Source organism: Carettochelys insculpta, chromosome 29 (assembly GCF_033958435.1).
Source record: "Carettochelys insculpta isolate YL-2023 chromosome 29, ASM3395843v1, whole genome shotgun sequence".
NCBI classification, from domain to species: Eukaryota; Metazoa; Chordata; order Testudines; family Carettochelyidae; genus Carettochelys; species Carettochelys insculpta.
In genome coordinates, this window is record NC_134165.1 from 4725274 (window position 1) to 4738084 (window position 12811).

General features: G+C 54.7%; 1 protein-coding gene across 5 annotated transcripts in view; it reads right to left on the reverse strand.

Annotated features, from left to right (window-relative positions):
* The window catches only part of TECR (trans-2,3-enoyl-CoA reductase), a 43530-nt gene that overhangs the window by 11060 nt on the left and 19659 nt on the right, over positions 1 to 12811 (reverse strand). For 3 of the 5 annotated variants that reach the window (XM_074979429.1, XM_074979430.1, XM_074979431.1), the window contains exon 2: positions 8007 to 8057. In XM_074979429.1, coding sequence (XP_074835530.1) covers positions 8007 to 8057 — 51 coding nt within the window. Of the gene's footprint in view, positions 1 to 8006; positions 8379 to 11652; positions 11722 to 12811 lie in introns of those variants that run through there. The other 2 variants (XM_074979428.1, XM_074979427.1) reach the window with 2 other exon arrangements.

Sequence of the window (12811 nt, forward strand, 5' to 3'; positions counted from 1 at the left end):
AGTCCCAGCCTCCTCCCTATGGGAAACCCGAAATGCTGACGGCAGAAGCTAAGGGCATTCTGTGAATCACCACAGGATCAGACACTAACATTTAAGGAGGGTGTATCCACTGCAAACCCAGCTAATCCAAGCAGGTGCTGGTGTAGAGTGTCTATGACAGCTGAGGGCCACTCCCAGTCCCGGTCAGAGAAAGCTCTCCAGCCAGCCCATGTAAGGAACCCGAACAAACAGAGATGCTCAGAGCAGGACTGGATTTGTGCAGCTCGTTGCAGGGCCAGGTGGAATCCTTTCAGCCCATGTGGGACTGCATGTCGCAAGTACTCGAGGGCGTAGCATGTCCACGTCCCGAGACAGGCTGGGGGAAAGTTTGTGGGATTAAACACAGCTGGGCTCAGGAACTTTACGCATCAGCAAAGGGAGTGAGAACCTCCTCACATAACAAGGATGCTTCACATGTCTGTGGCGCTGCAACCAGGGATGAACCCAACGGTCCTGGCAGCACCCGTGGGAGATGGGCGAGGCCGTGTCAGCAGCCGTTTCACAGAGGAACGCTGAGGGCAGCACGGGGCAGGGAAGAGGGTACGGAGTGGACCGTCTACAGAAGGGTTAGAACTCAAGTTGTACCTTGAGCACACGCCTGCCTAAGACTGACTCCCGTGTATCCAGACAAGGGCACAGGATGCAGTCAGGCCAAGTAAAATAAAACCACGCTCAGGGCCAGGCAGGATGCACTATCGGCACTTGAAGTTTGCGTAAAACCTTTTCAAACCAATGGCACAGTGCAAAAAACAAATAGGGCAGGGTGAGCAAACTCTTTACGTCAGGCCCCACAATTAGCCAGGCGCCCCCCAACCTGTGAGAGGACCACAGGAAGGGATGCGGGGAGAGGGGAGCTCTCGGGAAGGGGTGTGGGAAGAATCCAGGGGGTGCCCTGAAGGGGGAATTGATGCTCAGAGGGAGGACCCCGGGAGGGTACCAGGGAGGCATGCCAGGGTACCTTGCCAAGCTGGGAACCTGCCGACTGCCCCCGCTGCTTGACTCAGGACCTCTGCACACACTGATTGGCCCAGCAGTGGGGGGAGGAGGGGTGTTACTTGGTGATGACAGTGGCAGAGGCCACGTGGGAGAAAGCAAGGTGCAGTGTGATCGGTTCACAAAATGTTCCTGACTTTGTTCACCCCGAAACAGGGCACAGGCTAGAGGTCTGGAGACGATGCACAAGGACAGACGGTGGCTACCCCGCCCTCGCCTGCATTCATTCTTCCGGCATGAGAGGAGCACGAGGTGGCCAGACCTTATTCTTGGTAGGACTGCTCCCTCCTCTGTCCCATCCACACACAGGGAACAGAAAAGCCATTTTTACAGCCAATTATCAGAGCGGAACCTCCCTTTGACATTACACGAAGGTTTGCATCTCTCTTCTGTGGAGGGCAAAGCCACCTAGTGGTTAGAGAGCTGTGGGCTAGGAAGTGGGGGCAGGAGGACTCCTGGGTTCTATCACTGGCTCATCGTGCAATTGCTTCTGGGTGCCTCGGTTAGAATCCTAGGATCCTAGGGCTGGAAGAGACCTCAGGAGGCCATTGAATCCAGCCCCCATCTTTGACTCTAACTGCGATGGGTTCCTCAAAGGAAGGCTGATAATTATTGCTGTCTTGGAGTTCTCTCTCTGTCTGGTCCCTTTCCACAGCATCAGGGTGTTCACTATTGCTGGATGTGCCATGGAAAGTCCAAGGCAGGATGGATAGTTTCAGATGCCACCCCTTTCTTAGTTTCTAGTGCCTCACTGCTTCACATCTGTGCTGCTCACAGAGCTCCTGGGAGGCAGAGGAACCACTAGCTGGTGTTGCAAAAAGAGGCCAGAGTGCCGTTCAATCACCCTCCATCTCCTGCCCTCAGAGCTGTAGGGTCCTGGTCACATCCAGGGCACTAAAGTGCTGAGTGGAAACATAATCCATGCAAGACAGCCTGGTGATGCAGAAGGTGGCAACAGACTAAGAAATACAGGGAAAGCGGTGGGGTTGTGTCTCTATTTGCACCTCTGGGATGGCTAGAAATGGCCTGAAAGTGGACGTTTTATCTGTTTGCCTTAAATAAAGTCGAGTGCTGGGTCGAGCACTACTCTGAGCTGTACTCACGTGAGAACATTGTGGTCGACTCAGCCCTCGATGCCATCGAACTCTTACCAGTAACGGATGAACTGGACCAGGAACCAACTGTGGATGAACTGAAGAAAGCCATCGACAGCACTGCAGTAGGAAAGGCCCCGGGCCAGGATGGTACCACCAGAGGTAATCAAGTGTGCCACGGACACTCTCCTGGAACCCCTACATGAGCTACTGTGCCTGTGCTGGAGAGAGGGTGAGGTTCCACAGGACATGCGTGACGCTAACATCATAACCTTGTATAAGAACAAAGGAGACAGAACCGACTGTAACAATTACCATGGAATCTCCCTCCTAAGCATCACTGGTAAACTGTTCGCTCGCGTCATCCTCGGCAGACTCCAGAAGACTGCTGAGAGGGTGTATCCTGACTCACAGTGCAGATTCCGTGCAGAGAGATCTACCATCGACATGGTCTTCTCTCTGAGGCAGCTGCAGGAGAAATGCAGGGAGCAGAGGAAGCCACTCTATATTGCCTTCATCGACCTAACCAAGGCCTTCAACTTGGTCAGCAGGGATGGACTGTTCAAACTGCTCCACAAGATAGGATGTCCGCCACGGTTACTCAAGATGATCCAGTCTTTCCACGAAGACGCGAGAGGAACCATCCAATATGATGGCACATTATCGGATGCTTTCAGCATCAGGAGCAGCGTCAAACAAGGATGCGTCCTTGCTCCGACACTGTTCGGGATCTTCTTCGCACTCCTCCTGAAGCACGCCTTTCGACCTTCAACAGAGGGCATCTTTTTGCACACAAGATCTGATGGGAAACTGTTTAATCTTGCAAGGCTGAAAGCTAAATCTAAGGCGAGGGAAGTCCTCATCAGAGAGATGCTGTTCGCAGATGACGCTGCTGTCATGTCACACACAGAAGACCAGCTTCAGAAGCTGCTGGATCAGTTCTCCGAAGCATGCAAGGACTTTGGGCTCTCCATCAGCCTAAAGAAGACAAATGTACTTGCTCAGGATGTTGCTGTTTCTCCATCAATCAGCACTGACAACTATACGTTAGAGGTCGTCCACGAGTTCGTTTACCTCGGGTCCACCATCACTGACACCCTGTCCTCGGAGACTGAGCTAAATAAAAGGATTGGTAAAGCAGCCGCAACTCTGTCCAGACTCAACGAGAGAGTGTGGAATAACAACAAGCTGTACACTCACACCAAAATGCAAGTCTACAGAGCCTGCATCCTCAGCACCCTCCTTTACGGCAGCGAGACTTGGACCCTGTACGCCCGCCAGGAAAAGAGGCTGAATGTCTTCCACTCACGCTGTCTCAGGCACATCCTTGGAATATCGTGGAAGGACAGAGTGTCCAACACTACTGTCCTTGAGCAAGCTGGAATCCCAACTATGCACACCCTCCTCAGGCAGCGGCGGCTCCGCTGGCTTGGCCACGTCCACAGGATGAATGATGGATGGATCCCAAAAGACATCCTGTATGGCGAGCTAGCCTCTGGCAAAAGACCTCCTGGACGCCCCCAGCTGCGCTACAAAGATGTTTGCAAGAGGGACCTCAGGGAGGTAGACATCAAGCCAGACAGCTGGGAGGAGCTGGCAGACGATCGCAGCAGATGGAGGCGGGAACTACACAAGGGCCTTCAGAAGGGTGAGTTGAGGATCACACAGCTAGCAAAGGAGAAGCGAGCCCACAGAAAGCACAGCAAGGACCTGCCAGACACCCATTACATATGCAACAGATGCAGCAGGGACTGTCACTCTCACGTGGGGCTTCACAGTCACAGCCGACGCTGCAAATGAGGATGCCAAACACAACTAGGAAGGGCGCGATCCATAGTCTACGTAGACTGAAGGATGCTACTACTTAGTAAAGTCTCTGCCCTTTCTCAAAAAGACAGCTACAAGGCAAGGTAAGTGCTTCTGCAGCAGAGCCCAGCAAACTGACCAGCAAGCAGAGTGAGACAGAACAAGAACCCACAACCGGAAGCTGAAGCCAGCGAAACTGAGGTGAGAAAGGAGGTGCAATTTCATTTTAAAAACGGGGAACTTTTCTGGGTCGGGGCTAGTGAACACTGCACCCTTCAACCTGAGGGCCTCGGCGGCACGTGCCTTAAAGTACATAACAAACGTATTCTACACGCAAATGATACAATGAGAGGGAACGTTGCCCCGGCCCACAGAGAAACAAATCAGGGAGGGGCTACACCCAAGTGAAAAGCACAAAACAACAAAAACAAAACACCCGACTCACTGACCCGGCCCCCAAGACAGGAGGGGGAAAAACTCCTCACTGATGCAGCCCCCAGCTGAGAAGCAGGAGGGAAAAACAGGCATGAGACACTCACCTCACACAACTTGGGGCACTAGGGTCCCCTCGTGCTCCGGTCCCACAGAGGCTGGGGGGTGCCAAGGCTCAGGGCTTCTCCCCAGGGGTGGATTAACTCTTCTGGGGACCTGGCGCTAGTAGATTTTTGGGGGCCCCCCAGGCTCTGGGGAAGGGGACAAAGTGAGGGGTTCAGTGCGTTAGAGGGGCTGCCGGGGAGCAGGCTGTGGGTGGGGGCTTACCTGGTGCAGCTCCCATGGGGGAACAGGTGGCTCTGCACCACCCTGCGCTTTCAGACACCGCCCACCCGCGACTCCCAGCCAATGGTGGTGACAAGGGCTCCCCTGCCATGCCGTTCTCACAGCTGGGGGCAGTGGGGACAGCAGCGGGCAGAGCCACTTTCTTCCCCTGCCAGGCAAAGCCAGCCAGGCAGGAGCTCCCCCGCAGAAGCTGGAGCTTCTGCCCCAGCCACATCGGGGGTGCTGAGGCTCGGAGGTTCACCGCAGGGCTGGACCAAGGCAAGCCCGCAGGCTGTAATCCCCCATCCCTCGTTTCAAGCCCGCAGGCTGTAATCCCCCATCCCTCGTTTCAAGGCTGGAGGGGGCAGAGCCATTGGAAGAAACTCCCAAGGGGCGCGGCGGATACGCCACCTCTCAGACGCAAACGTATTGAGCTCAGCGTGAAGGAAACTGGATGACTCTCCCTGGCCTGCGTTACCTGTGGGGAGAGAGACTAGCTGATCTAGCCAGCCCTGTTGGCCTTTCTATCTCCTAATCTTAAAACACTTTTTTCTCCCCAATGGTTTTGTCAAAGAGTTTTAAACAGGCGAGGAATCAAGCGAAGCAGACGTCATACCCTCAGTACTTGCATTGTCACAGCGCCCACAGGCACTCCCAGTAAGCCAGTGTCTCCCAGGGTGGCTGAGATCAGAATTCAGCCCAAGTGAGGCGCCCTTGTCGTTGGACAGCAGAGCGAAGGGGCCCCTGCCTGTTTCCCTCTGCCGGGCCCCTTGTAAGACTTCTCTTCAGAGCAGCGGTTCCCAACTGGGGAGCCACGAGGGTATGGCAGGTGGCCCGTGAACACAAAAGATAAATAAAAATGATCACAGAAAATAAGCTTGGAGGTCATGGGGAATCTTTGCTCATGAGCCCTCCCCAGCAGTGAGCCAAGGCACTGATATCAGACATGACAGCAATGCCTACTGGATAGAGCACCAGGCTGGGGCTGAGCTCTGGATTCTACGCCTGCCTCTACCACGGATGTATTCAGTGAACTCGGAAGAATCACTTCCCTGCTCCGTGCATGAAATGGGGAGAGCGCTCCTGATCTTCCTTTGTAAAGCACTGGGAGACCTACAGATGAGAGGTGCTAGATAAGAGCAAGGGGTTATTCTAATGCCCGTTCCCGTTCCAACCCCCCCCACAAGGCCTTGCTCCACAGCAACCTGCTTTGGCCGCAGAACGCCTGAGCTCATGAACTCATCTCCCCGTCGGGTGCGCACAGAAGGTCCTGTGCAGCATGAGGAGAAGCTTGTTTCAAAGCAGGAACACCACCACGGCGCTGCTGTGTTGGGATCCCCACACGGCAGCCAGCGACCGAGAGACACTCCATGCAAGGGCAGGTTCAGCCAGTACAGCCAGGAGAGAAGCTCCGGCTGAAGCAGGGGAAAATCTGTCTCTCAGCAGCAGCTGTCAGCACGACTGGGCTGGTATCACGGGGAGGCCCCCTGGGGAACTCCATGCCTGAGCTGTTGCGCTGGCAGTCAGTCCCTTCAGCTAGGATGTGGGGACACAGACAAGGCTGCTCCCTACACTCTGGTTCACCTTGGTAAGGGCAATGACCAGTGACTGATGGGTAGGACTGGACGTGGGAGAGAGCCAGGTGTCCAGAGGGAAGAGGAACAGCACTTTAAAGGACCCACAAAAAGCCACGTGTTGCATCCGAGATGCTGCGCCTCTGGTGGCCTAACTTATACAGGAGATCCCAGCTGCGCTGCCTCATACACAGGCACGATGGAGTTAAAACAGTCTCGGAGAGGCCGCTGTGTCAGTCTGTATCGTCACAAAACAAAAAAGGAGTCCGGTAGCACCTTGAAGGCTAACAAAAAATGCATGAGGTGATGCTCAGGGGTCGTCTGTTAGTCTTTAAAGAGTGAGAACAGGCAGGGAACGGCAGTGGGAGGAACAGGTGTGGCTCTCGCAGGACCTGAGGCTGGGCAAGGTACAAAGAACGGCAGAAAGGTAAGTTTGGGCAGAGCCGGAGTGTTTGGTTCCGAGTGGCTGAGGCTGGTGATGGCGAGGGATTTACACCTGGGTTGCTGTAGATCCTCTGGGCATTCACAGGCTGGGATGATAAGCAGCACAAGTGCCGTGGATGCCACCTTCAGGTCTCCTGCTGAGGGATGTCACATGACATGGTAGTTCTTGGATACAGAGACGAGTTTCTCATGGACCCAGCCCTCTGCATAGGCCACCAGTCCAGTCACCTCTTTCCAGTAGCTGTGCTGGAGAGCAGCCTCCCTTCACCCTCCTGGCGGACGTCCCCCCAAAGGTGCGACCTGTTTACGCATGGGTGGGTTAATTTGCACTGAGCTGGCTCTGTGTGTTGGGTGGTTTCTTAGGGAGAGAATAAGACCCACAGACTCTATTCTTCTGTGTTTCACCAGGCCTCAAGTGCATGCAAAGTCAGGCAGGCCAAGAATTAAGCCCCGGACATGACGAGGTGCCAGAGACATGACTGGCACTTCTTCCCTCTGAGCCTGCACCAGCTGGGAGCATTCTGTGCCACACTAAGCCTGGCAGAAGATGCTGTTTGTAGCCTCGAAGGCCTGTGTCTACCCACAGCCTGACCAGCACCAGGCTAGCATGTGGGGTGGAGCTTATTTCCAGGCCAACAACCCCTACCCCTCTCTGCCAGCAAGGGCCAACCCCACTGGCAGCCCTTTGCAATGCATGTGGCTGTCTGCTAGGTGCTGGGCCTGGACCTAGCAAACTCAAGCAAAGCACATTACTGACTGCCAGCCTGCAAAGGACTCAAGCAGGCTGTCCTCCCACACCACAATCAGTCCCGAGACCTCCGCTCCAGCACAGCAACAGCGTTTCAGAGTGGGTCCCTATCCCTGCTGATTCACTCTGAACACACCAAGACCCCAGTCCCTGCTCAGCAGGGTGGCAGGGCCCAGCTGAGGCCCCCCGACAGCGGCAGCATGCACCTCTCAAGGCACAGAAAAGGGACAGAGACCAGGACCTTCATGCACCAAAGGATCTTCCTGCAGCTGGGACAAGGTGGCCAAACCTCCTGCTCAGAAGCCCGAGCCAGCGACCTGGCTGCACAGCATCGCCCTCTGGTATGCATCGCCCATGACCGTGCCTTGGGGCTGTAGCTGGGAGGCAGAGGAGGTCCCTGAACCTCAGAGTTTCAGGGTAGCTTTACGGGAGGGGACAGTGTGCTTCCCTCTGGAAGGGATCCCCCAGCCCCCAAGGAAAATGATTCAAGGGGCATCTTTATGGTAACTGCAGCAGCCACCCCCACTCCCAGGGCACAAGGCAGGGGCCTACCTTATCCAAGAAGCACAGCTTGTCCCTGGTCTTGGCGTCCAGGATCTCCACCTCAAAGAAAAGAACAGCCTTTTTAGATTTCTTGGCCTTGGGGTGACGCTTGTGCCCGATGCCATTCAGACCTGTCAGGTGGGGCTGGCCCCCCTCCGAAGGCACCCCAGTCACATCCATGCCTTCCCACAAGCTTGCCAAGCAAGCACCAGGAAGCGTGGGGCCAGGGACTCAACCCTGCCACTCTGCCCTGGCTAGCCGAGTCAGTGGATTCCTCAGGGAGCTGCTTCTCCAAGCCTCAGCAAGATCTCCCCTTGCTCTTGGAAGAGCCAGTGGCCGTCCCATGAACGGGACCCAGAACAGACAGCAGGGATTGCTCTGCAGGCCGATTCCGAGGCGTAACCTGATAGTGCAGGGAGGTGAATAGCTACCGTCCCCTGCTAAATATAAAACTGCGCCCAGCTCCTCACAAGCAGCTCCTGGCCGGGGCTTTTTAAGGCACTGCCACAAATCCAAACACAGCCCAGCTTTCGCCAGGATTTGTCAGTCACACTGAGACTTCACAGCTTGATAAATGGGCCACTGCAGACTACAACATACAGGCTGGGGAAAGTTTCCTGCCCTGAACCACACAGGAGATAATCAGGTGCAAATCTCATATGAGCAAGAATCAGAGTTAGCCAAGTTAGTAAATATCTGTTACTCTGTACGGTGCCACAGGACTTCTTGTTGTCTATATCAGCAAGAGTCTGTGCTCCTGTGAGAGTTATTTGTCTGAATTATCAGCATGGGCAGAGAGCCCAGTCAGGAAGGAGGCTCTTTCGGGCTAAGTGCTATACAGACAAGAACTTAACAGCCTCCTCCCCTGTGGTGCAACAGGCTGATGGACTTCCCTCTCCTACCTAGAGCAGTGGTTCCCAAACTTTTTGGCATCATGACCCCCCCCCTTTGGATTTTTGAGACACCCTCATGCCCCCTCCACCTCTTCTCTACTATCAGCCAACAAAAAATTCAATTTGTAATTGAAAATAAACATGAACACTTGATATAAAAATGTTACTTAAAATTAAAATAAGCACAAATAGTTTTTCTTGTCCCCTTGCAAGTGCCTGGTGCAGTCCCAGCAGGCCAGCTCCTGAGCCCCGTGCCACCCGCCAGAGCTGCCCACGCAGCCATTGGCCTGCCTGAGACCTGCGCTGCCAGAGCCGCCTGCCTGAGTCCCTCCCCTCCCACAAAGCCAGGCACCCTCAGTCCCCCATCTAACCCCATCCTCCTCCTTCTCCCCCAACCACCCACGCTCACGCAGGAAGCAGCTAGCTCCATGTGGGTCTTCATCGGCTGCCTGCTTTTTATAGCGGCTGCGCCAGGTCTACCATGTAAAATGGCAGGGGCTGAGAGCTGGAAGCAAAGGCCGGCTCTTTCTTTGCACGGGAGAAATGATGGCGGGAAGGTGGGTTGCCTTGTGCACCCCTGTAATTTCTTCATGCCCCCCAAACTGGGAAACCACGACGTAGAGGAACAGCAAGCATAATTCACATGCAGAACTCCCTGCCGCAAGGTAGAATTGCGACAAAGGGGCTAGCAGGTTTATATTACACAGTCAGGCCTTTCCTAAGACTTGCCTCTGCTCTGAAACTACACAGGCTACTATAAAACTTCCCACTTGAAGGCCAAAGCTGCTCTATGTGCTCACAGAAATCTGCAGTGACAGGAAATGGCATCACAGTAGGTGCAGCACAGACCAGCTGTTCTCAAACTGCGGTTCGAGATCCTATAGTGGGTTGCAACTTTGTTTTAATGGCATAGCCAGGACTGGCATTATGCTCGCTGGGACCGGGGCAGACCATGCCCCATCTCCCAGGGCTGCAGCCCCCACAGGGCTTCAGGACTCAGGCTCTGGTTCACCTTCCTGAGGCGAGGTAATATTTTTTTGTTGCCAGTCGGAGGCTGCGGTTCACTTAAGTGTGAGAAGCCCTGGGATAGACACATTGTTCCTTCTGAAGCAGCTCACGCTAGCCACCCTCAGACACCTAACCCAGAACTAGATGGACCCGTGGTCTGTCCCCATCTGGCAATTCAGGCACTGTCAGGTACATGTGCGCCGAACGCGGGCCTTGCTTTGGGGAGATCTGTTGGAAGGATCTCTGTTCATTCTTCTAATTTAAACACACCATTTTCTGCGGTATGTCTGCATTCTCCCGATTTCCCTATCCTCCCCTCACGCGTTCTTAACAAACCCCCTTCCAACAAATCGAAGCGATGGGAACTCTGTACTGACAGATTAGAGCAGTGGGGTCCAATAATAATTCAGGGAGCGCCGCACTTGTGGTTATGGTCCCTGCATATTCACCACCCCTGCAGATGAATGCCCTCCCCCAGAGACAGACCCCCTCAGCCCTCACCAGAGCTGGGGTCACCAGGGTCGCAGAAGTCACCCTGCACCCACCCATGGCCACCCCGGGGCAGGAGAAGCCACGCCAGGCAGGGCAGGAGAAGCCACACCACAGCAGCAGAAGCCACGCGGCTCCTGGCTGGAGAGACAGGAGCTGCACCAGGGCCAAGAGAGCTGAGCAGCTCCGAGCAGGAGCAGCACGGCTGTGCTGGGGCAGAAGAAGCTGCGCCAAGGAATCTGCTGTAGGGGTCACCTTTGCTGCTGCCGCCACGTGTGCGTCCCACCAAGAGCATGTGGAGGGGCACCCCACAGGTGCAGCTTCGCCACTAAATGCCGTTACCATACCGAACATGCCTCGCCCTCTCCCGAGGCAACCAGGCAAACATCTGAGACAGGGGCTAGAAGTTAGAACTGGTTTGCACAGGGGAATGATAACGCTGGTTTTAAATAGAGCTGTGAAAATGGGTTTGAGTTCAGCGCCTGCAGCGTGGGAACGGAGTCCAGGTGGGACGGAGCTTTCAGATCTTGGCTGCTGGCCAGCCATTAAGTTTGACTCATTCTGTCCGGTAGCTGGGAAATCATCAGGCCATCTCGCTCTGGGACTTAAGGAGGGAGCAATGACTGCAAATGGGGAGAAAATGAAACTAAAGCACTACAGAGGCTGAACTTCTCTTGTCCAGCACCCTCGGTGCAGGAGAAAAGTTGCCAGAACACAGGAGATCAATATTGTCTAGCAGCGTTTCCAACACTTCCGCTGCTGACTGGGCTCTTAGAAGACATTTAGGGGTAAATTACAGCTAAATAACAGCACAGAACACCGAGAGCCAGGACTGGTGGCTGGAAACAAATTTTATGGAACCACAGGAAACTTGGCCAGACCCATGATAAGTGGTCATCTGGCTAACTAAAATCATGCCGGATTACAGCCGTTTCCGAACAAGAGAGTTCTGGATTAGAAAGGTTCAACCTATGGTTAAAAGTTCTTTGCCCCCACCTTGGGGATCCCCAAACCAACCTGGAGAACTATAAAAATACAGCAGAATGAAGGTTATCCCTGAGATTTCAAAGGTGCAACCCCCTGCAACTCCAGGCAAGTCCATGTAAGCTGCAGGAGTTCATTGTCTGTGAAAGTAAGTCTGACCCTCAGTATTAGGTGTAGTCTATCCATGACAAACTCCACGTATATGGTGGACAGAGACTGAGAGAGAAAGGTCAGACAGGTCCCCTTCCAACATAGCAAGAGGTTACTGCGGGAGCTTCCACCTTTGGTGCCGGAAGGAAGGATTCCCAACAGCCTTGAACCAAATAAGGCACCATCCGCAGAGAGTGGAGCAGGAAGCCTAGTGCAGAGGTCAGGCCTGTCGATTCTCCTATGTGTACTGTACCAAGACCACGATCTGAAGTCAGCGATCGAGGGCTGGCCTCAGGAGACCTGGGTTCGAATCCTTCCTGTCACCAGCCTGCTCCATAACTCTGGGCAAGTCACTTCCAATTTCCATGCCTCAGTTTTCCCTCCCTTTGTCTGCCTGGTCGTAGATTATCCGGAAAGAGGAGGGGTCTGATTACGGGCAGGCCTAAGCTTAAAAGGCTACACTGGTGCAGCTGTAGCACTTCAATTCCAATTGCTAGTATCCTGTTTTCAACCAGGATGCCTGGCTGAAGAGGACACTGGCAGCTCCAGCCAGCAGCACGGAGGGGCAAAGGCAGGCTCCCTAGCTCCTGGAAGCATCTGGCACATCCCTCCCTAGCACTGGCTCTGCAGCTCCCACTGGCAGGAACTGTGAAGCCAGAGGGGTGGGCAGAGCACAGAGCCCCTGTGCTCTCCGCCTAGGAGCCAGCCACGCTGGGCACTTCTGGGAGCCGCCTGTGGTAATCCCCCCCGGCTGGAGCCCACATCCCGAAACTCCTTCCACACCTCAACCCCCTGCCCTGAGCCCCTTCCCATCCTCCAATTCCCCTCTGGAGCTCACACCCATCCTGCACCTAAAAGCCCTCATCCCTGGCTCCACCCTAGAGCCCACACCCCCCGCCAGAGCCTGCACCCCCTCCCACATCCACCTCCCCGTCTGAGCCCAGAGAAGGCGAGTGAGGGCCGGGGCCAACTAGCAACAGGGATGGGGGGGATGAAGCAGGAGGGATGGAGGCCTCAGTAAGGGGTGCAGCAGAGACGGGCAAGGGAGTAGGGCTTGTGCAGTGAGCAAACTGGCAATCCTAACTTCAGGGGAGACACTACTATGCCAGTGAGAGAGCTTCTCTGGGCATAGCTAATGGACCTCAGCGAGAAGCAGTAGCTATGGCAACAGGAGAAGCCCTCCTATAGACACTGTGCTGTCTCCACCAGGGCTAGGTCAGAGTTGGAGGAAAGGATGAGTTACAAACACACGTGCTTGTATGCCCCTCAGGGTCATTTGAATCCACCTCA